Source organism: Ranitomeya imitator, chromosome 2 (genome assembly GCF_032444005.1).
Source record: "Ranitomeya imitator isolate aRanImi1 chromosome 2, aRanImi1.pri, whole genome shotgun sequence".
Classification (NCBI taxonomy): domain Eukaryota; kingdom Metazoa; phylum Chordata; class Amphibia; order Anura; family Dendrobatidae; genus Ranitomeya; species Ranitomeya imitator.
This window is the reverse complement of record NC_091283.1, coordinates 43,062,493-43,086,830: the sequence shown is the minus strand read 5'-3', so window position 1 is coordinate 43,086,830 and position 24,338 is coordinate 43,062,493. Positions and strand designations below refer to the sequence as shown.

General features: G+C 43.4%; 2 protein-coding genes across 2 annotated transcripts in view; one reads left to right on the top strand and one right to left on the bottom strand.

Moving 5' to 3' along the window:
- LOC138661689 (inositol-tetrakisphosphate 1-kinase-like) overlaps window positions 1-5,933 on the top strand; it is a 23,937-nt gene extending 18,004 nt beyond the window's left edge. The window contains exons 6-10 of the mRNA XM_069746543.1: window positions 1,634-1,674; window positions 2,747-2,912; window positions 3,178-3,245; window positions 4,023-4,182; window positions 4,290-5,933. Coding sequence (XP_069602644.1) covers window positions 1,634-1,674; window positions 2,747-2,912; window positions 3,178-3,245; window positions 4,023-4,182; window positions 4,290-4,513 — 659 coding nt within the window. The 3' untranslated portion in view covers window positions 4,514-5,933. The remainder of the gene's footprint in view (window positions 1-1,633; window positions 1,675-2,746; window positions 2,913-3,177; window positions 3,246-4,022; window positions 4,183-4,289) is intronic.
- Window positions 4,672-24,338, bottom strand: CCER2 (coiled-coil glutamate rich protein 2). The gene is made up of 6 exons (XM_069746544.1): window positions 24,147-24,338; window positions 23,018-23,064; window positions 16,382-16,475; window positions 15,943-16,011; window positions 12,051-12,790; window positions 4,672-5,293 (listed from the first exon to the last, which is right to left on the bottom strand). Exons 1-6 carry the CDS (start codon window positions 24,190-24,192, stop codon window positions 5,219-5,221), a joined length of 1,071 nt encoding a protein of 356 aa, XP_069602645.1. The 5' UTR covers window positions 24,193-24,338; the 3' UTR covers window positions 4,672-5,218.

Here is a 24,338-nt window from a genome sequence, read left to right as displayed (position 1 = left end):
CGTTGATGTAGAAGAGCTGCATGTGTATACTGTGGAGGGTATCAGACTGTGTGGGGGGAAAGTACTGTGGAGGCATCATAATTCTGTGGGGACCTAAGAGGGCATCATACTGTGAGTGTGGGGAGAGCTGTGGGGGCATCATACTGTGTGTGGAATGACTGTGGGGGCATCATAATGTGCAGGGATATCATGCTTCTGTAGGGAGGGGTATCATACTGGATAGATGGACTGTGTAGGCATCATGTTGTCACGGGTGTGACTGCAGAAATTATCGGCAATTTGCTTTGCAGACTTCTTCCTGGTCCTTGTGACTCTAGGACCCAGTTGCAACTTTCCCCCGGCTCTAGTTTACACACCTGGACTGCGATGTTTATAACTTCCAGCTTGCTGTTGGGAGTTACCAGTGATATTTTCATTTCCATTTCCCTGTTGAGGCTTGGAGCTATAGCAGTCGGCTATCTTCCTCTCTGGTGTTTGGCAGACGTCTGTGTTTCTCTCTGAGTCTACTCAAGCTAGGTGTTCCCCCTTGTTTGTGTATCTCATCTGTCTTTAGTTGTGATGGGGATTGTCTAGTGCTCATCCTATCCTTCCCTATGCAGGGCTTATCACCAGGGTCAGGCAGGGTTTAGATATCCTGCTCAGCGATAGGTGCAGAACCTATATAGGGACGTTAGGGCAGACAGGGTGACGTTAGATCTGCCCAGGGGTCTCCACTTCCCCCTTCCCTAGTGATGGGATCCCTTCCCATTATATCTTCGTGCTACAATTAGTCTTTCTTACACTGTGCGTGACACGTTGTGTGTGGGAAGCTGGGGCATCATACTGCATGTGGGGGAGCTATGGATGCCATTATACTGTATGTGAGAGAAGTGGAATCATGACACTCCTGTGTGGGGAAGTAGATTCGTCATACTGTAAGGGAGGACATTATTGTATGTGAGTGGACCATGGCAGCACCTTACTGTGTGTGGGTGGCTGTTGAGCATCATACCGTGGGTGAGGGATTTTACTGTGGTGACCTCATTCTGTGTGTGGGAAGCTATTAAGCTGTCTGGGCATCATACTGTGGTTGTGGGGGCTTCCTGCTGTATGGGAGCACTGTGCAGGGTATCAGTGTATGTAGGGGCACTGTGGAGGCATAATACTTTATGGGGGCACTGCAGCTGCATCATGTTTAGGGGGGCACTTTATGTGCTTCATAGTGTATGGTTATTTTGAAGGCATCAAACCGTATGGGGTTGTGGGGTGAGTGCGGAATGTAGGGGCATCATATTGTGTGTGGAGGTCAGTAGGAATATAATGTAATGGGCTTTATACTGGGTATGGGTGGCTGTGAGGGCATCATACTGTGTTTGAGTGGCTGTGGGGGCATCATACTGTGTGAGAAATTCTACTGTGGGAGCATCATACTGTGTGTGAGGCTGTGGGGGCATTGTACCATGTGAGGACGTTATACTGAATGGTGGGGTATGTGTGGTCATCATACTGTGTGTGGGTGGCTGTGGGGTCATCAAAGCTGATTTTCAAAACTGGACATCTCCTTCCATGTGGAAAATTAGGACGTGCATATGGGGAACATTACAATTTATCACTATTCAATAATAATAATGATGTAATGTTCTTTCTCCCGCAGTTTGCAAAACCCGGGTGGCCCATGGACCGCGCTCCCACGAGGTCTGCATTGTGTATTTGTTACTTTATATATTATCGTTGACTGGTTTTGTATGACACCATTCACTATACCATATAATGTACCAAGAAAACAGAAAAAAAAAAACAAGTTTGATGAAATGGCAAAAAAAAATGGAATTCAGCCATTATTTTAGGTTTCAGTTTTAAGTCTTTCATTGTTCAGTAAAATTGACCGCGTTACATTATTCTTCAATGAGACCAGACTTGTGTAGGTTTATTTTTTTAGTATGTTAATGATTTTTTTTTTCAGATGATGAAATTAAATGAAATGAAAAAAAAATAAAACGTAAAAAAAATAATTTGGATTTATTTATTTACTTTACACACTGTGTCCCAAATAAGATCTTAAAATACTTCTATGGGGGCATTTTAATATATTAATTTTTTTTTTATTTCTAATTTCCCCTGTAACTGAAGCTTAGCTCTAGTTACAGAGGAATTTCAACCTCCTGGCTACATAGCAGTGCTTTCCTAGGACTCAGAAACTCCTGTTCCCTCCCTACACCCATTGAGCACATGTTCACTGGGTGTGGAGAAGGAAGCACGGTAAGTGCTACTGCTTTCTAATATGCATTCACTGCTTCAGAGCTGTTTATGCAGAGAGCAAGAAGGAAAACATGGTAATAAACCAGGTATGTCTTCTCTCCTGGAAATTTGTCTGTGTGTTTCACCTCCCGACAGCTACAATACAACTGTATTGTGGTTATTTTCCCTGCAGTGCCTCCACAGGTGAAATCAAGTATTACACAATTTCCATTAAAATCAATGAGCTGTCCGTGTAATGCATGGACATGAGGCTTCTCCAGAGTTGCAGACACTGTGTTCCCTCACTGACTAATAGACTTAGGTATTCAGTAGGAGAATCCTCTCTATTACTTTACAATATTCTGATAGGGTAGTTGATATTGACCTCTGTAAAGCAGATAACCCCTATAAGGAGTTTAACCATAAAACAGTGCCACACATGTCCACAGGTTATATGTGGTATTGCAGAAATTCATGTGGAATGTTTACAAATGTTTTAGCATCTAACCACTGCTTTCCTGTATTGCAGATGTCCTTGATATTCAATGAAAAGGGCCTAAAGGATGTGACGCCCCCTTGTCTTCTCCAAAGCTTCATTAATCACAGTGCCACACTTTACAAGATTTTTGTTGTGGGTTCACAGCACTTTATCGTCAAGAGGCCATCCATACATGATTTTCCCATAGGGGAGGCAGGTCGGTGTATCCATGTATATGATCTGTAGCTTTTGGTCATGGCATACAGGAACCTTTTCAGACTGTTTTACTTATGACTAACTTTTACACTGATTGCACAATTAATTAAATATTGATTTTTTTATCTATTTGTTAGCACTTTAAAATGCCCATACGTTATAGAAATGTAGGTGTTAATCAATCAATGAAGAATCAATACTAGCATAGGTAACCCGGCCTACAATATTCTCATACATTTTGTACATTTTTTTTTTTTTACCTACAGACCAATCGACAATCTACTTTAACAGCCATCAGGTCTCCAAAGCAGAGTCCTGTTCACACCTGTCTCAAGTGAGTCTACGGGGTTTCACTTACTTTTTCATTTACATGGTACTTATAATGTGTTCCACCATTTAGTAACCCTGTAAATTTTGGGGGCCTAGGCAGGATCTGATGATATAATCATGCACACAGTAGTATGAAGGAATATGTGCCGCTACGAGCTTGTGCCGCACCACTAGTTTTGTATAGTAAAGGCTATGAAGGATATGATTATGCTTGTACTATGTAGTCTGAAAGCACTCAGATAGGTGACATGTATCTATGTACCTCCATGTGCCTTTCATACTGCAATTTTACAAAGTCCATGTAAAGGAACTCCCTTTCAGATCTCCAAATGGATTTACGAAAGATGTTGTCCCTTATCCACCAGAAAGGTTCATAAATTTATGATCCGACTGCTGTGACTCCCACTAATCACAAGAATGGCGGTCCCAAAGTTATCTGTGTGAATGGAGCAGTAGTGAGCATGTGCGACCCCTGTCTATAGGAGGGGTGGTCGCACATGCTCACTGTCTCTGCATTTACACATTGAACCTTCGAATTGTGGAGATGGGATCTCAGCAGCCGGACCCTCAGAATTTATACGTTTCTCATCTTTCCTACGGATGGGTAATAAATGTCATTTTTAAACATCCCCTTTAATGAATTTATGAATGTATCTCTCCATGTCCGTAGCTGCATATTTTTAGTGGTCACATATAGATATTTTACTTAAAGTATATTTAGTAAAATGTTTGGCAATATTTTGGCTAGAATTTTCCTAATGGTCTTCTTTCGTGGTTCCAGACACCCCTATATCCAGATGTCCTTCCTCCATCAGAGGATGTTGTCAAACAGGTGGTTCAGGGTCTTCAGGAAGCTCTGGGGATGTCTCTCTTTGGGGTGGATTTAATCGTGGACACACAGAGTGGTCGTTGTGCCGTCATTGACGTCAATGCTTTTCCAGGTTAGTTATTCTTGCACTCCATCCATAAGAGACATTCTGAATCCCCTATATATAAGTAATTTCCATCCATCTAAGGGTTTGAATTCCATAAATCCCTTCATTTTTAGGCTATGAAGGCGTTCCTGAATTTTTCCCAGCTTTACTGTCACATGTAGACAAAATCCTCAAAGTCAACAAAGAATCTCCATCAACTTTTGAAGATTCCTCTGATATGCCACCACGTGAAGATCGGAAGATGGACCTTAGATCTCTCCCGGAGCCTTGTAAAAGACAAGTCAATAGCACATCTTACTTTACGATGCGTACACCAACCGTCTCGGCTGATTGGTGACGATGGAGAAAACCAGAACAATGGACCTTACCTTGTAATAAATTAAACCTTGACATGGACAACCTTTCGTTATTACAATGAGACTACTGCTACCTGAGCCTCGTGAGAAGACAACCAGAGAAACCTTTAGAAATAAAGACTACCACCAATAACCAAAGTTTACGTAGGCTTATACCCTGAATTTGCCATTTTTAATTCGGATCTCACAGCAGAACATGAAAATTACCATTAGACAGACACTAAAAAGACTGTGATCAAAAGAAGACGTAGTCTTGTAGAAATCTCCCGTACTGACCAGGATCTTCTGCTTCTGTATACCCCTAACATTGCTTCTGTAGAGCTGATTGTAATTTAATTAATGAACAAAACATTTCAAAAACAACAATGTAAGATAGAGAAGATGAAAGAGAACATTAATATTATTATTGACATTCAAACAACCGGGTAATTCCAATCTCTTGCGATTTTTTTTTTTTTGTCTTTTCGAGGTACCTGTGGACATATGTATAATCTTGGTGACTCTGAAGCCAGGATCTGTTCTGAGAGTACTATCAGGCCAAAACTTTACTTTATAAAACAGCCACGAAAGCACAGGCCCAAGCCAACTGTGGAAGAATTGTGTATATACAGGGTACAAGAACACGTGCAAAGCGTTGGCAGATTATAGCCTGGAAGACAGAAGTTTGAGGCCTACTCTTCTTCTTCTTAACCCCGGTGAAGTTCTTGCAGTCGTTCTGCCGCCTTTCTTAGCTCTTCCTCCACCTGATGGAAGTCCCTTTCCTTAAACACACACACAAAATATAAATGAACAGCATTAATTAGATTTTACATGTTAAAAAAAACAACTTTTTACAATATTTTTTTTACATCTATTAGACTTTATTCACGTTTGAACATCGAATTCAGATCTACCCAAAAACAAATGCCTGACAGAATCACGGCGACCTCATCCCATTAGGTCCCTACCCGAACATAGTACATAGAACATGGCCACAATGATAAAGCTTAACCCTAATTGTCCACTTGACCGACAGTTATTCCCCTAATGCTCAGGCCAGCTGGGAGGCAAAAGGTATAAAACGCTGCCGGACAGCTCTGATAGCAGCTTATCTCCCCTGAGAACTAAGGAATCAAGCAGTCATATTATGCCCGATCCTTCTTTCACCCCGGCATCAGTTACACTAATGTGTATTGGCACCTACGCTCTCCTAATCTGTAGCTAGCTGACTGTAGAGTTTAGAATTCAGAGGACAAAGTGTCTGTGATAAGTGGTTTTATTGGTGTCAGTGTTCTTATTACGGTAAAATTACTAAAGTCCATCCGTCATAAAACAGGATGATAGCAAACACACACAAATATACCAGCAATGATATTACTTTTATCATGGCCCTGTAATAAACCTAAACTCACAAGGAGAACAGATCCTCTAGAGCAGCGATGTCAAACTCATTTTCACCAAGGGTCACATCCATGTTATGGTTGCCTTGGAAATTCCAGTTGTAATTGTAAGGGCTCATGCAATGCACTGACTGGCCAGTGGCTATAAGAGAGCTGTCTCTGGGTAGTAGGGATAAGAGAGCAGTTTCTAGGTAGTAAGGATAAGAGAGCTGTCCCTGGGTAGTGGGAATAAGAGAGCAGTTTCTGGATAGTGGGGCTAAGAGAGCTGTCCCTGGGTAGTGGGGCTAAGAGCTGTCCCTGGGTAGTGGGGCTAAGAGCTGTCCCTGGGTAGTAGGGCTAAGAGAGCTGTCCCTGGGTAGTGGGGATAAGAGAGCTGTCCCTGGTTAGTAGGGCTAAGAGAGCTGTCCCTGGTTAGTGGGGCTAAGAGAGCTGTCCCTGGGTAGTGGGGATAAGAGAGCTGTCCCTGGTTAGTAGGGCTAAGAGAGCTGTCCCTGGGTAGTGGGGCTAAGAGAGCTGTCCCTGGGTAGTGGGGCTAAGAGAGCTGTCCCTGGGTAGTGGGGCTAAGAGAGCTGTCCCTGGGTAGTGGGGCTAAGAGAGCTGTCCCCGGGTAGTGGGGCTAAGAGAGCTGTCCCTGGGTAGTGGGGATAAGAGAGCTGTCCCTGGTTAGTGGGGCTAAGAGAGCTGTCCCTGGTTAGTGGGGCTAAGAGAGCTGTCCCTGGGTAGTGGGGCTAAGAGAGCTGTCCCTGGTTAGTGGGGCTAAGAGAGCTGTCCCTGGTTAGTGGGGCTAAGAGAGCTGTCCCTGGGTAGTAGGGCTAAGAGAGCTGTCCCTGGGTAGTGGGGATAAGAGAGCTGTCCCTGGTTAGTAGGGCTAAGAGAGCTGTCCCTGGGTAGTGGGCTAAGAGAGCTGTCCCTGGTTAGTGGGGCTAAGAGAGCTGTCCCTGGTTAGTAGGGCTAAGAGAGCTGTCCCTGGGTAGTAGGGCTAAGAGAGCTGTCCATGGGTAGTGGGGCTAAGAGAGCTGTCCCTGGGTAGTGGGGCTAAGAGAGCTGTCTCTGGGTAGTGGGGCTAAGAGAACTGGCCCTGGGTAGTAGGAATAAGGCTACGTTCACATTAGCGTTGCGCGCCGGTGCGTCGGCGACGCAACGCACGACGCACAAAAAACGCGCGCAAAAACGCTGCGTTTTGCGACGCGTGCGTCGTTTTTTGACGAAAATCGGACGCACAAAAAATGCAACTTGTTGCATTTTCTTGCGTCCGACGCTAGCGTCGGAAACGACGCACGTGTCGAAAAACGCCACCAAAAAAACGCACGCGTCCCCTATGTTAAACATAGGGGCGCGTCGCCGCTGCGTCGCCGACGCAACAGCGACGCACATTGGCGGAACGCCAATGTGAACGTAGCCTAAGAGATCTGTCCCTGGGAAGTAGGGCTATAAGAAAGCTGTGCCTAGAGCTATAAGAGAGTTGCCTTGGGTAGTAGGGCTAAGCTCACTGTCCCTGGGTAGTAGGGCTAAGAAAGTTGTCCCTGGGTAGTAGGCATAAGCGAGCTGTGCCTGGGTAGTAGAGCTATAAGAGAGCTGTCCCTGTATAGTAAGGCTAAGAGAGCTGTCCTTGGGTGGTAGGGCTAAGAGAGCTGTTCCAGACCTCAGTCCCAGATGGACTGTTCCCTATGCTAAGTACTGGCTGCATCTGCTTTGAGTCAAAGATAGAACCACACAAAAGTGCAGGCTGACTGCTATCACTGCGTTCACCGTTTGTGCTGTCTGACTGGTATCACTTTGATTACCGTTTGTGCTGGCTGACTAGTTGCGATCACTGTTTGTGCAGGCTGCCTGCTAGCACTGCGATCACCATTTGTGCTGGCTGACTACTATCACTGCGATTATCATTTGTGCTGGCTGACTGCTATCACTACAATTACCATTTGTGCTGGCTGACTGCTATCACCACATTCACCGTTTGTGCAGGCTGACTGCTATCACTACGATCACCATTTGTGCTGGCTGACTGCTATCACCATGTTCACCCTTTGTGCTGGCTGACTGCTATCACCATGTTCACCCTTTGTGCTGGCTGACTGCTATCACTACGATCACCCTTTGTGTTGCTGACTGCTATCACTACGATCACCATTTGTGCAGGCTGACTGCTATCACCACATTCACCATTTGTGCAGGCTGAGTTCTATCACTATGATCACCGTTTGTGCAGGCTGACTGCTATCACCATGTTCACCCTTTGTGCTGGCTGACTGCTATCACTACGATCACCCTTTGTGCTGGCTGACTGCTATCACTATGATCACCGTTTGTGCTGGCTGACTGCTATCACTACGATCACCATTTGTGCAGGCTGACTGCTATCACCATGTTCACCCTTTGTGCTGGCTGACTGCTATCACTACGATCACCGTTTATGCAGGCTGACTGCTATCACCATGTTCACCCTTTGTGCTGGCTGACTGCTATCACTACGATTATCATTTGTGCTGGCTGACTGCTATCACTACAATTACCATTTGTGCTGGCTGACTGCTATCACTACGATCACCGTTTGTGCAGGCTGACTGCTATCACCACATTCACCGTTTGTGCAGGCTGACTGCTATCACTACGATCACCATTTGTGCTGGCTGACTGCTAGCACTGCGATCACCATTTGTGCTGGCTGACTACTATCACTGCGATTACCATTTGTGCTGGCTGACTGCTATCACTACGATTATCATTTGTGCTGGCTGACTGCTATCACTACGATCACCCTTTGTGCTGGCTGACTGCTATCACTACGATCACCATTTGTGCAGGCTGACTGCTATCAACATGTTCACCCTTTGTGCTAGCTGACTGCTATCACTACGATCACCGTTTGTGCAGGCTGACTGCTATCACTACGATTATCATTTGTGCTGGCTGACTGCTATCACTACAATTACCATTTGTGCTGGCTGACTGCTATCACCACATTCACCGTTTGTGCAGGCTGACTGCTATCACTACGATCACCATTTGTGCTGGCTGACTGCTAGCACTGCGATCACCATTTGTGCTGGCTGACTACTATCACTACGATCACCGTTTGTGCTGGCTGACTGCTATCACTACGATCACCATTTGTGCTGGCTGACTGCTATCACCACAGTCACCATTTGTGCAGGCTGACTTCTATCACTACGATCACCGTTTGTGCAGGCTGACTGCTATCACCATGTTCACCCTTTGTGCTGGCTGACTGCTATCACTACGATCACCGTTTGTGCAGGCTGACTGCTATCATCATGTTCACCCTTTGTGCTGGCTGACTGCTATCACTACGATCACCCTTTGTGCTGGCTGACTGCTATCACTACGATCACCGTTTGTGCTGGCTGACTGCTATCACCACATTCACCGATTGTGCAGGCTGACTGCTATCACTACGATCACCATTTGTGCTGGCTGACTGCTATCACTACGATCACCGTTTGTGCTGGCTGACTGCTATCACTACGATCACCATTTGTGCTGGCTGACTTCTATTACTATGATCACCATTTGTGCAGGCTGACTGCTATCACCACAATCACTGTTTGTGCAAGCTGACTGCTATTACTACGATCACCGTTTGTGCAGGCTGACTGCTATCACCGCATTCACCATTTGTGCAGGCTGACTGCTATTACTACGATCACCGTTTGTGCTGGCTGACTGCTATCACTACGATCACCGTTTGTGCTGGCTGACTGCTATCACTATGATCACCGTTTGTGCAGGCTGACTGCTATCACCACAATCACCGTTTGTGCAGGCTGACTGCTATCACTACGATCACCGTTTGTGCAGGCTGACTGCTATCACCACAATCACCGTTTGTGCAGGCTGACTGCTATCACTACGATCACCGTTTGTGCAGGCTGACTGCTATCACCACAATCACCGTTTGTGCAGGCTGACTGCTATCACTACGATCACCGTTTGTGCAGGCTGACTGCTATCACCACAATCACCGTTTGTGCAAGCTGACTGCTATCACTACGATCACCGTTTGTGCTGGCTGACTGATATCACCATGTTCACCTTTTGTGCTGGCTAACTGCTATCACTACGACCACCATTTGCGCTAGCTGTCTGCTATCACCGCATTCACCATTTGTGTAGGCTGACTGCTATCACTACGATCACCGTTTGTGCTGGCTGACTGCTATCACCACATTCCCCGTTTGTGCTGGCTGACTGCTATCACCACATTCCCCGTTTGTGCTGGCTGACTGCTATCACTACGATCACAGTTTGTGCAGGCTGACTGCTATCACTATGATTACCATTTGTGTTGGCTGACTGCTATCACCGCATTCACCATTTGTGCTGGCTGACTGCTATTACTGTCTATTATCACTGTTTGTTCTGGCTGACTGCTATCACTACATGCATTGATCACTCACAAAGATGACACCTACTCGTTGTGCTGGTGCCACCCATCTTTTTACTGCTGGCTGCATCGCATAAGCCCCCTGTGCCAGCTGCCTCCAAGCCTTTGCTAGACATTGGCTGTGTCAATGTAGAAGGCAGCCAGTACTTAGTGGATGAGGGCATAGCCGGCACAGGACATGGCTGCCATCTTAGATTTTGAGTTACAGCGCAGACTTCAACACTGCTCTGACCGGCTCTCCATACAGGAGAAAGTGGAAAGCCCGTCCTTCTGTGTCCTGACCTCGCGGGCCACAGAGAATGACATGGCAGGTCGGTTTCGGCCCACTGGCCTTGAGTGTGACACCTCTGCTCTAGAGAGTAGTATTTCTAATTATCTACTCTTTTAGATTATAAATGTGAAAAAAAAAGCGCAAATACAGTATAAATCACACAGTAATCTATTCCCCATATTAATCACCATTATACTACAGAGTAGGTGTCGCCCATCGTGTCTAGGGTTACCAGAACTTTTTACTAAAAAAAAAAACAGGATAGGTTTTTTTTGTATTATTTTGTTTGGGATGGAAACTTATGAAACTTTGCAAATCACTTTATTAGGGGATTTGCGCTCTTTCCTGTAAAAACAAAATATTGCATGTACTTGTCTTGCACTCCCCGCTTTTCTCCAGTCTATTTTCCGGTCTTCAGCTTCATTGATATCAGAACGTACTCATGCTCCTACAGGGGTTAAGACAAATTCCCAAATAAAGTGATTTGCAAATTTTCTTAACTTTCCATGCTGGACAAAATTATTAAGAAAATAAAAATTTAAAAAAAGTTTGTGCTGTTCCAACACGTTGGAGCAAAGTAAGCCAAACTGATCAATTGTAGCTAAACCAGACGGCTTTGGGGGGGACTCCCAAATATTCTTAGATGATTTTGAGGGGAAGAAGGATCGGACATGTTGGCCTTCAATGCTCGATCCTTTTGTTCTTTCTTAGCCGCCGCAAGAGGGGTCTGGAGGTGACTTTTACTCCCCTTACTCTACTGAATAGACAATGGGCCGAGCTTATGGGCATCCTTGGAGTGAGTCAGACATTAAGGGTATGTGTCCACGTTCAGGATTGCATCAGGATTTGGTCAGGATTTTATGTCAGTATTTGTAAGCCAAAACCAGGAGTGGAACAAATAGAGGAAAAGTATAATAGAAACATATGCACCACTTCTGCATTTATCACCCACTCCTGGTTTTGGCTTACAAATACTGACATAAAATCCTGACCAAATCCTGATGCAATCCTGAACGTGGACACATACCCTAACTCTCTGTAATTCAGGTACTTCTCCTCTGATCTAAGCTCTGACTTTGGGGTTGTGCAGCCATGTTGGCAAGGAACACATTCACAGTTGCTGGATATTATTGTCTCTGGCTCTCTGCAAACTCTCACCACCGCCGCTCCCACTCTTGACTTAGTCCTGACGCTGCTGAAATACCCAGGACTGGCCGGTCTGGCAAAGCAGGAGAGTCAGATCAGAAATTCAGAATATCAATTAACAATTACTTCACTCCACTGGTAATCAAAAATATCAGTACTCGCCATTGGACAATACAATCTTTTCTACTTGCACTAGCCTGCCAGTGTAAATGGCAATTGGTTATGGGACAGTGGTTTATTGGGATAGTGGCAACCATAAACATTGGACAATACAACCTAGTGATGTCATCATGAGATGAATGTCCTCCTCTTCTTACCTTAGCCCTGTGTTCTTCACGTTCTTCCATCTCCTCCAACTCCCTCTCCTCTTCTTCCTCTCTGTGGTCATGGTTTCCATTATAATGATGCCTCTCTCTTCCCATCTCACCTTCCCCTTGGTCATAATAGGACCTCTCCCTTTCCATTTCGCCTTCTTCTGGGTGGTGGATATGCCTCTTGTCTTCCCCATGATAGCCATGCATATGGGTTTTGGCGTTGAAGTATTTCAAGCCTCGGTCTTCAGACTCAAACTGGGCTGTTTCTTCCTGACTGGGGTCTTCTGCCACCCTTTTTCTTTCTTCCCATCCTTCATGGTTCCTGTGGTACCACCCATCTTTGTTCCCATGGTAGCCCCTCTCATGCTCATGTTCCTCTGAGTTTTCTTCATCACTCTCGTCGCTAAAGTGTTTTTTATCTTTTCTGGCAGCCATGTCACTCTTGACTTCTTTTCCATCTTTTTTCATCATATCTCCACTTCTCTTATTTTGGGCATTCCTTTTTTCCTCTTCTTCCAGCAGCTCGTTAACCTTGTCCTCAGCAGAAGTGCCACCATGTTCCCCATGTTCCTTCTCTTTCACATGCACCTTCTCTATTTTCTCAAACTCTTTGGATTCCTCACTTGAAGATCCCCTTTTTGACTCCTCGGCTTTTTTGGATGGAGGAACTGGAGGCTCATTGGCTCTCTTTTTAAGTTCTTCTTCTTCCATAGTGTCTCTTTCTGCATGGAGATGCGACTTTTCTATGGGCACAATTAATGCAAAAAAAAGTTTAGTTTCGCAAAACTCACGTGAAAAAAATCTTGACTGATGTCAAGAAATTGTGATATCAATTCCGATATACCCAACTATGTGCCAACGTTGGGGTGTGAGGCAGAACCTTGATGACTATAAATGGATTATAAATGGAAAGAAAACCAACGATTTGTCTACACATGGACCATACAAGATGCCTGTGGTTCTACACTTCATGCATGAAGCCTCAATATTGGGGAACATAAAAGTTTGTTTTAACCCCATGTGTTCTGTCGAGAAGAGTCGAGAAGTGGAAGTGTTGACATAGTAATTAGGAAGGAGATGACAAACGGGAGGGAAATAATGATAAATGGGTTTAGAATTAATTCGGACAAGAAGGTAACAGTCAATAGTACTAAAGCAACAGGAGAAATAGGGAAGTCATCATTGATCAGGTCATAGGATATGTGCAAAAATATAGTTGATCTCAGGAGTGGACACAGACAGAAGAGGACCACAGTGCAAAAACACAACAGTCCAAAAATGTGTCTGTGGAAGAAGCTACTTACCGCTTCTGGAGATGAAAGTGGGCCCCCTTACATCTTTGCCCCAGTGTTATGTCCACCCTCAGTTGACCTGATAATGTCACCACATGGCTGTAGGCCTAGACTGGCCCGCCAGCATGCTAGAGGTTCTTCCGCTTGGCCAAGACGCAATAATGTACCCCAAAAGTCCAGGAGAAGACAATCCAATGGTACTTGTTGCTACCCAAACCTACCGATTTCATTGGATATGGGAGGTTACCTGATGTCTAAGGGTGGAAAGTGAATATGTTTAGGTCACTTTGACATTACTATTACTGTCTATGCGTTAAAGAGCTTTAAAGGGTTTGGTTTCAGTCCTAGGAGACCTCAGAGTGTTACACATTTGTGGCAATTAGAGGCTTTGATTTTGTCTGCTAGAATTTTTGGGCCAAAATGAATTTTAGAAAATCCGCTCATCTCTTCTTCTCCCTTCTCCTCCTTATGTCTTTTAGGGGTCGGGGAAATAGTTTTATGGAGGGGTTTTCTTTGCTGGCATAAATTTATATCCATTTTTTGGGGGGGGTTAACAATGCCTGGTCCAGATGACATTATCAGAACCCAATTAACCATAGACCAATCATCAGAAAAAGTTTGTTGTGATGAACGTAAAAAATTTTTTTCCAAGGGAGCGGGAAGACGCTGTTACATAGGTTCGGAGAATCAAGTGTTTAAAGTGAAGGACAAAGTGAAAAGGGCGGTGTCCAGGCTGGGAAAGGAGAAGAATAGGGCAAGGTAAACAGATAAGGGTGTGATGTAGATAAGGAGCAGTTACAGGGACGGACCAGACTCATAAAACAGAACACAGTACAGACAGTTCACCTTACGGTCTGGTGTGGGCGCTATAAAGTGTAGTAGAGTGAAATAACACACATCATAGGCCACTGGAAAAATAAACATTACAAAGTGCAGGGGACGAAGAACAGAGCCGCGAATGAAGGAGAAGCAAATATGAGATCCCTTTAAATAATGGCAGCAATCAAAGGGGTTTTCCACTTAGGTAAATTTGTAGGTGTTAGAAGGATCCCTTTAAGGAGACAACAAAGTCTTCTCCAGCTTTGGCTTTTGTGAAAACAGCTAATTGTAAGTTTTTCATTTCCCTGCAGCACCTCCGGTGGCCAAATGAAACATTACACAGTGTATATTCAAGTCTATGTGTGCCCTGTGTAATGGCGGACAGGACGGGTCCTCCAGAGGCAAAGACACTCGCTGTAACAATTCTGGTCATGAGACGAGGATCAAACCCAACACTATTAACTCAGAATTATCTAGCAAATTATATCAAATTGGATTTTTTTTTTTACCCTAGACAACCCCTTTTAGGTCAGACATCTGCTGCTGCGCTCTCCAATAAATGTTATTTAAAAGGGATATTCACCTTTGTGAACATATTTTTATTTGTGCTTAAATGCATGTACTTGGGGCTAAAATAATGTTTGCAGTTGGGTTTCATTAATATTGTTGCACTATTTCTTTTTAAAGCTATTGAATTGCTGGCTGCAGGATGAGCTAACTGGGAATGCATCAGTGAGCTCGTTCTGACGGTCCGATGAGAGAGTTTATAGCGCTTTTACCTTTGTTTTACCGAGCTCCTCTCAACTGATTTATGATCACGGGAAAGTTGAATGTGATGGTATACAAAAGCCAACAGCAATATCCAACTTTGATGTGGACTGTGGTCATAAAATACACTGAGAGGAACTCAGAGAAAAGCAAAAAAAAGTTAAAAAACGCTACCATAAGATCATAAGAATGAGCTCACTGATGGAATGTCAGTTAACTCATTCTCCAGCCAGCAATAGACAATATTACATAAAGGCTATAGAAGATAACATTTTTAATGAAATCCAATTGAAAAAAATGTTTGTTTTTTTTAGCTTCAAACACACACATTTAAGTAAAAAAAAGTTAAATAAAATTGTCCCAAAAGTTGGACAATCCTAACATAATACACTAAGCCATAAAAATAGCTTCTGCGGTGTTGCCGTCTCATCGGCCATACTTGACTTAGTTTTCCTAACCTATCAATATGTAAAATTTAAAGGGAATCTGTCAGCAGCCGTATATATATATATGTGTGGGGCCTTATTCCAGCGATATGTCACTTGCTGGACTGCTTGGTGCAGTTTTGATAGAATCCCTGCTTTCTCTGTTGTAAATGTGTCAGCGAATAGAATGTTAAGGCAGTGTAACCCCGCCCTCACTCATGATTGGAAGCTTCCCGTGTACACTGTTGGCAAGCTGCCAATCAGTGGTGGGGGCGGGGTTACACAGATTAGCCTGACTACTGTGCACGTGAAACCTAGTCTAGCAGTGATAATAGTAAAACACTGATTGTACAACACACATCCAAATAAGTGACACATCCCTGGAATCGGGCTCACTTGATCTATATTATGCTGCTCTCAGATTTAATAGCAAAAACCTGCTGACAAATTCCCTTTAAGATCTAAGCCTGGTATAAATTCCTACTTTCTAGAATGATGTGACCCGCCGTCATTTTAATAATTTGCAGAAGAATTTTCTGCCATCATTTTTTTCATACTTTTTCTGCCCCTTTTTGCTATATCATCAGTTACCTCGCTGAGTCAGATCCTCCAGTTCTCTGAGCATATGTTGGTGCCGCAACATGGCGATCAGACGCTCATCTGCAAAAGCCCAAACATCCTTACTTTAACAGAAGGTCCATAAACCCCCCCACATCTTTCTATAGAATAATATGATAATTCCCTAAAGGAACAGTTTACCCCAAAAAGATCATACATTTCTGGAAATATCAGGGGTGCAGCTATCGTACCCAGGTCTGGCTGCTGAGAAGGACCAATTCTCCCATACAAGATAGCTAGGTATGATTGTTAGTAATGGCCCGTGGTGGGTGGGGGCCATGCAGATCTCTGGGAAGCTTACAATAGAAGAACATTACTAATAGAGTCTGAAGGCGAGTGGGAAAGAATAGGGAAACAAGGAACAAGGATTTGGGCAAGTGGAGACCATGGATAATAAAAGATGGCTCCCAACCTTCTTTGAGTATTCGGATGCAGCCGCTGCTGACCCGTTCTGGCCCAGGTGAAGTCAACGACTCTGCCAGGACCTCCATGATACATCTAGTGACCTGGAGGAACAGAAAGGTATAATTAATCCAGAAAAGTAATCTGGGGCTTATGTATCGACTCTAGTTCCATATTGAGCTCCATGAAGAGTAATTATTTGTACAACATATTCTTTGTTGCACAGGCTGGTTTCTTAAAGGGGACCTTTAACTGGATTTTGTAATTTAAACTAAGCCATTCCTCCAATTGTCACTGTTCGGACGATTCTGGAACAGTTTTTCTTTTTCTTCTGTACCTTTCCGTTTCAAAGTTATGCCCCCTGTAACAATGGTGCAAATTTTCTCCTTCAACTACTTGTGCGTGTACAGCAGAACTTCACTGTGGGCGAGGCCGGGTTTTGATTGGTCAGTGTCAGAGAAGAAAAAGCCAACGCCCACATAGAAGTTCTGTTGTCCACGCCCAGTTTGCTAAAGGGAAAATTTGCACCATAATTACTGGGGGGCATAACTTTGGAACGGAGGGGCACAGAAGAAAAAGAAAAACTGTCCCAGAATCAGGAGAGCAGCGACAATTGGAGAAGGCTCTCACTTTTAATATAATAAAAACAGTAAAAATTCCTCTGAATGGCTTTAAAAAAAGCCAAAAGTCACTAATGAAGAACAATTGTAATTTTTCTTCACCCCTTACCTCTACAGGGGGCGACAATGAGCACAAGGAAAAGCTCCTCAATATAAAACCTATTTTTCGACAGAATAACATAAAATCATTAATATCTAACTACACAGTATGGAATGACATTAAAATGTCTTGTCTATAGAGGGGGCTCTGGTAATAGTCGTGGGTCCATAATAAGGGACTACCTCTATAATGCCAAAATGTGGGGTGAATCTGGATAGTGAGATGACGTCACACTTCACAGCTTAGTCATAGAGCTAGGGAGAAAAAGCCATAAAACATTGAAGAAACAGTTCAAATAGTATGTAACGGCAGATTTGCTGCCACTTTTGTTTACAGGCTGTTTCTGGTATTACAGCTAATCCCTATCTAAGTGAATCAGTCAAAATTGCAATACCAGGCACAACCTACTCACAAGAGTGGCGCTGTTTCTAAGGAAAAAAGCTATCCATGGACAACTCCTTTAACTATGCAGCTATGTAATAGCGGAAGTGTAACCAATATACCATAGAAAACCAATTCTAATCTACTGGAGCCACAATCTCCGCTCAGTTAACGAGCTCTCGTCCCGGCAGCCCTTCTGTCGATATCTCATGTACTACCACCGTTTGCTGTCTGCGGGAGGATTTAGTTACTAATTAAGCAGCTGTAAAACTTGTCGCTTCGACGCGGGGAGTTCAGCTTGTCGATAATATTGAACAGCGACCTTTTGTTTGATTTCAATGAGCTCGACGGCTTTATTTCGATTGTGACAATCCCCTTCCGTAACATGATAAGTGAGAGCGACTCAGGGCAAAACAAACAGCAGAACGGCAGAGATAAAGTATTCTGGATCCTAACAGTCATTAAAAAGGTATTAGAAAAAGGTGATTTATTCTCAAAACAGCGCCACATCCATCTGCAGGTTGTATCTGGTATTGCAGGTCAGCCAAGCTAGATAATGTATATTATAAATGGAAAAGATGGACAGGGTCGGTAGAGAAGAAGACTGCGCTGACTTTTGTGAGTCCCCATCCTGAAATTGACTGTAGTAATGTACAAGTCCTGCCAAAAATGGCAAACGACATTTTACACAAAGCAGAAGATTGTCTCAGCTAGAGAAAGCTCACATGAACTCAAGACTTTATCATAAGACTTTGCAGATATCACATCACGTGGTACAGCACAGGCAATCAGGAGAGACTATGGTAGCCTGTATAAAAGCCAAGGCAGGGAATGTAGAAGCTATTGTAGGGTGAATCTGGATAGTGAATAAACTGTACAGATGATGTTTGACAGCTCAGCAGGGTAGAAGAAGATAAGTGTCTGAGGAACAGACTGTTTGTTACCACCATATATATATACACACAGTGGGTATGGAAAGTATTCGTACCCCTTTAAATTTTTCACTTTTTGTTTCATTGCAGCCATTTAGTAAATTAAAAAAAGTTCATTTTTTTCCCATTAATGTACACGCTGCACCCCATCTTGACTGAAAAAAAACCAGAAATGTAGTAATTTTAGCAAATTTATTAAAAAAAAAAGTGAAATATCACATGGTCCTAAGTATTCAGCCCCTTTGCTCAGTATTGAGTAGAAGCCCCTTTGGAGCTAGTACAGCCATGAGTCTTCTTGGGAATGATGGAACAAGTTTTTCACACCTGGATTTGGGGATCCTCTGCCATTCTTACTTGCTGATCCTCTCCAGTTCCGTCAGGTTGGATGGTGAACGTTGGTGGACAGCCATTTTCAGGTCTCTCCAGAGATGCTCAATTGGGTTTAGGTCAGGGCTCTGGCTGGGCCAGTCAAGAATGGTCACACAGTTGTTCTGAAGCCGCTCCTTTCTTATTTTAGCTGTGCGCTTAGGGTCATTGTCTTGTTGGAAGGGGAACCTTCGGCCAAGTCTGAGGTCCAGAGCACTCTGGAAGAGGTTTTCATCCATGATATCTCTGTACTTGGCCGCATTCATATTTCCTTCAATTGCAACCAGTCGTCCTGTCCCTGAAGCTGAAATACACCCCCATAGCATGATGCTGCCACCACCATGCTTCACTGTTGGGATTGTATTGGGCAGGTGATGAGCATTGCCTGGTTTTCTCCCCACATACCGCTTAGAATTATCACCAAAAAGGTCTATCTTTGTTTCATCAGACCAGAGAATCTTATTTCTCATAGTCTGTGAGTCCTTCATGTGTTTTTTAGCAAACTCTATGCGGCTTTCAAATGTCTTGCACTGAGGAGAGGCTTCCGTTGGGCCACGCTGCCATAAAGGCCCGACTGGCAGAGGGCTGCAGTGATAGGTGACTTTGTGGAACTTTCTCCCATCTCCCTACTGCTTCTCTGGAGCTCAGCCACAGGGATCTTGGGGTTCTTCTTTACCTCTCTCACCAAGGCTCTTCTCCCATGATTACTCAGTTTGGCTGGATGGCCAGGTCTAGGAAGACTTCTGGTGGTCCCAAACTTCTTCCATTTAAGGATTATGGAGGCCACTGTGCTCTTAGGAACCTTGAGTACTGCAGACATTGTGTTGTAACCTTGGCCAGATCTGTGCCTTGCCACAATTCTGTCTCTGAGCTCCTTGGCCAGTTCCTTTGACCTCATGATCCTCATTTGGTCTGACATGCACTGTGAGCTGTGAGCCTCTATATAGACAGGTGTGCGCCTTTCCAAATCAAGTCCTATCAGTTTAATTACACACAGCTGGACTCCAATGAAGGAGTAGAACCATCTCAAGGAGGATCGCAAGGAAATGGACAGCATGTGACTTACATATGAGTGTCTGAGCAAAGGGTCTGAATACTTATGACCATGGGATATTTCAGTTTTTCTTTTTTAATAAATTTGCAAAAATTACTACATTTCTGTTTTTTTTCAGTCAAAATGGGGGCAGAGTGTACATTAATGAGAAAAAAATGAACTTTTTGGAATTTACCAAATGGCTGCAATGAAAAAGCGTGAAAAAATTAAAGGGGTCTGAATAATTTCCGTTCCCACATATACGTTTTGGTCACTTTGACGTCACTAAGGCTGTGCTTGCAGTAAAGAGCTTGTAAGGAGATGGATACAGTCCTAGGAGTATTCAGAGTGTTGCATACATCTTTTTAGATCAATTGGGGGTACTTGTAAATCAATTTGCCATAAGGTTAAATTTTTAATTTTTTTTTTCAGATTTTGACAAAATATACAAATAAAAATGGATACCAAATGGAGACTTTAGTTTCCGGTTTGTGTCCGGCCCGTCTATTTTTGTTCTGTTTTGAACAGATTCGTGTTTACTAGAGGGATCTATGAAGATCTCTATCATTCTGGGCATGTGCAGAACGGTCACTCTAGCTCTAGTCCCTGCCTGGCGCCATCTTGTCCTTCTTGACTGACAGCTCCTTTGCCTGATGTCACACAGAACAAAAGCTGTCAGTCAAGCAGGAGGAGGCGGCTCTGAGCGGGACATAGAGCTGGAGTGGCAGAGGATTCAGATCTACCAGAGCCCTTCAGCCTCATTTGCATATCAATTCAAACACTCATTTCTCAGTAATGAAGGAACGGACCGGCCATGTGAAGGTATTGCTGGACATGTCTATGAAAGAGCGATATAAATAGTTTTGGGGGTGATGAAATCCTGCTGTCAGATTCCTTTTATTGTAAAATAATGGAAGCCTCCGTTCAGTCGCCTGTTTTTGTGGATGGAAAAAAAGAGTTTTGCAGACTATGAGCTTTTTTTTTGTCCATCCCAAAAAAAAATATCAGATAGAACGGATGCAAAATGATGACATTTTAGAAAGATGAAATCCATTTAATACGGTTAGGGCCAGAAATATTTGGACAGTGACACAATTTTCGCGAGTTGGGCTCTGCATGCCACCACATTGGATTTGAAATGAAACCTCTACAACAGAATTCAAGTGCAGATTGTAACGTTTAATTTGAAGGGTTGAACAAAAATATCTGATAGAAAATGTAGGAATTGTACACATTTCTTTACAAACACTCCACATTTTAGGAGGTCAAAAGTAATTGGACAAATAAACATAACCCAAACAAAATATTTTTATTTTCAATATTTTGTTGCAAATCCTTTGGAGGCAATCACTGCCTTAAGTGTGGAACCCATGGACATCACCAAACGCTGGGTTTCCTCCTTCTTAATGCTTTGCCAGGCCTTTACAGCCGCAGCCTTCAGGTCTTGCTTGTTTGTGGGTCTTTCCGTCTTAAGTCTGGATTTGAGCAAGTGAAATGCATGCTCAATTGGGTTTAGATCTGGAGATTGACTTGGCCATTGCAGAATGTTCCACTTTTTGGCACTCATGAACTCCTGGGTAGCTTTGGCTGTATGCTTGGGGTCATTGTCCATCTGTACTATGAAGCGCCGTCCAATCAACTTTGCAGCATTTGGCTGAATCTGGGCTGAAAGTATATCCCGGTACACTTCAGAATTCATCCGGCTACTCTTGTCTGCTCTTATGTCATCAATAAACACAAGTGACCCAGTGCCATTGAAAGCCATGCATGCCCATGCCATCACGTTGCCTCCACCATGTTTTACAGAGGATGTGGTGTGCCTTGGATCATGTGCCGTTCCCTTTCTTCTCCAAACTTTTGTCTTCCCATCATTCTGGTACAGGTTGATCTTTGTCTCATCTGTCCATAGAATACTTTTCCAGAACTGAGCTGGCTTCTTGAGGTGTTTTTCTGCACATTTAACTCTGGCCTGTCTATTTTTGGTATTGATGAATGGTTTGCATCTAGATGTGAACCCTTTGTATTTACTGTCATGGAGTCTTCTCTTTACTGTTGACTTAGAGACAGATACACCTACTTCACTGAGAGTGTTCTGGACTTCAGTTGATGTTGTGAATGGGTTCTTCTTCACCAAATTAAGTATGCGGCGATCATCCACCACTGTTGTCATCCGTGGACGCCCAGGCCTTTTTGAGTTCCCAAGCTCACCAGTCAATTCCTTGTTTCTCAGAATGTACCCAACTGTTGATTTTGCTACTCCAAGCATGTCTGCTATCTCTCTGATGGATTTTTCTTTTTTTTCAGCCTCAGGATGTTCTGCTTCACCTCAATTGAGAGTTCCTTTGACCGCATGTTGTCTGCTCACAGCAACAGCTTCCAAATGCAAAACCACACACCTGGAATCCACCCCTGACCTTTTAACTACTTCATTGATTACAGGTTAACGAGGGAGACGCCTTCAGAGTTAATTGCAGCCCTTAGAGTCCATTGTCCAATTACTTTTGGTCCCTTGAAAAAGAGGACGCTATGCATTACAGAGCTATGATTCCTAAACCCCTTCTCCGATTTGGATGTGGAAACTATCATATTGCAGCTGGGAGTGTGCACTTTCAGCCCATATTATATATATAATTGTATTTCTGAACATGTTTTTGTAAACAGCTAAAATAACAAAACTTGTGTCACTGTCCAAATATTTCTGGCCCTAACTGTAGGTGGGGTCCAGTATGGGAACTCTTTATTTCTCCTAAAAAGTATCATAAAACTGGAAAGAAAAACTGACGTGTGAACACAGACTTATAGAGCAGGAAGAGCTGAGAAGATTGATATATATTTTTTGTATATAAGATTAAGTATAACTGGTAATACAATCACTTAAATCCATGATCTTTCTGTGCTCAAGTGTCCAGTGGGCGGTCCTATTCAGTGACTGAGACCTCCCACTGGACTCCTGAGCTTATAAAGTTCATAGATTTAAGTGAATTTATTACAAGTTAAACTGAATCTTTTCCTACAAACCTATATATCGATCTGCTCAGCTCCTCCTGCTCTATCTCCTGCTGCCCACAAATTAGATGCCACGTTTAATGTGACAGGTATGATATATTACATGTAAAGTATTGTGACAGACGGTGTTCATATTTTACACATATAATAAATGAGTAAGTCATGTGTTACCAAATAATGGATATAGATATGTATCCATAACGCTCACCTTTTCTTCTTCTTCGGACAGCTGGCTGGACAGGGGCATGGTGGAAACTAAAGAACGAAACAGAAAGATTAATTCTTCAATATCGATGACACTTCTGGGGCTTCTACAAGGCTCTATGGTAGTGACCTCTCTGGAGATCAAATCAATGATGGAGAAGAACCTTGACCTCATCATCCAGAATTTTTTTTAGAACTGACCAGATTAGACCTTTATCTTTTACTTCTTAAAGACCCGACTTATAAGAAAGCACGGAGACTTAAAGGGGATCTATCACTTACCAAAAATATGCCGATTTTTAATCTGGTGTAAACGCCGCTGTTCTCCTGAATCCGGCGATGTTTTTCTTTTTTTCCTGGGCCTCTCCGTTCCTGAGATATGGCCTCTTCTTTCCCTTATGTAAATCTAGTCTTTTTATCCAACTGGGTGTGATCCTCCGAGAAGAACGGAGCATCACGCCCACTTGGAAAACAAGACTAGATTTCTACACAAGGAAGAGGAGGCCATATCTCAGGAACGGAGAGGCGCAGGAAAAAAAGAAAAACATCGCCGGATTCAGGAGAACAGCGGCGTTTACACCGGGTTAATAAAATACATATTTATGGTAAGTGATGGATCGTTTTTGAAAGGGGAAATAAATAAAGAATCGGGAACAAGAAGTATGGAGGCAAACATAAAGAATAAGAACATGGCATGGTCACCAGGAGTCAATATGAACTTGTGGGCACCGTAATTATTAATGTGCTTGATGTAACTCTCAGCAGACCCCTTATGTACAGCAATATATTATATTAATTGCATCATTTCACCTTATATAGGATTTTATGGAAATAACCTAATTACCAGGGAACGCAGGCAATAACCCCAGGGATGATAATACCGTTATCTGGAATAGATCATGTATAATTGATGACCTACAACCAAATCTATGAATAGGAAACATATCCTCGAAGGATTACACTTATACGGAGATCACATATTTGGAATGTAAATGGATTTTTTTTAGCATCATGCATTAATAACTGGTAATACCAGTCTGGTCATGTATTACTGCAGATCCAGGTCTCACCTTGGAGGTGGAGGGGTCTTCCCCTGACAGAGGACATTGCACTTGGCAGACTGCAGTTCTTACCTTGCAAGCAGACAGCTGCAAGCAGTAAACACTTCACAGGTCCCATGATGGACGCGCGGATGCTGATGATGGTGGTATTCCCTCAGCCCAGGCTTATGATGAGGCAGATACAGGAAGGATGCAGAGAGCCTGAGCCCCGGGCTGGACCACAGTTTGCACAGTGTGTCTGTAGCTGCAGAATATATAGCTGGC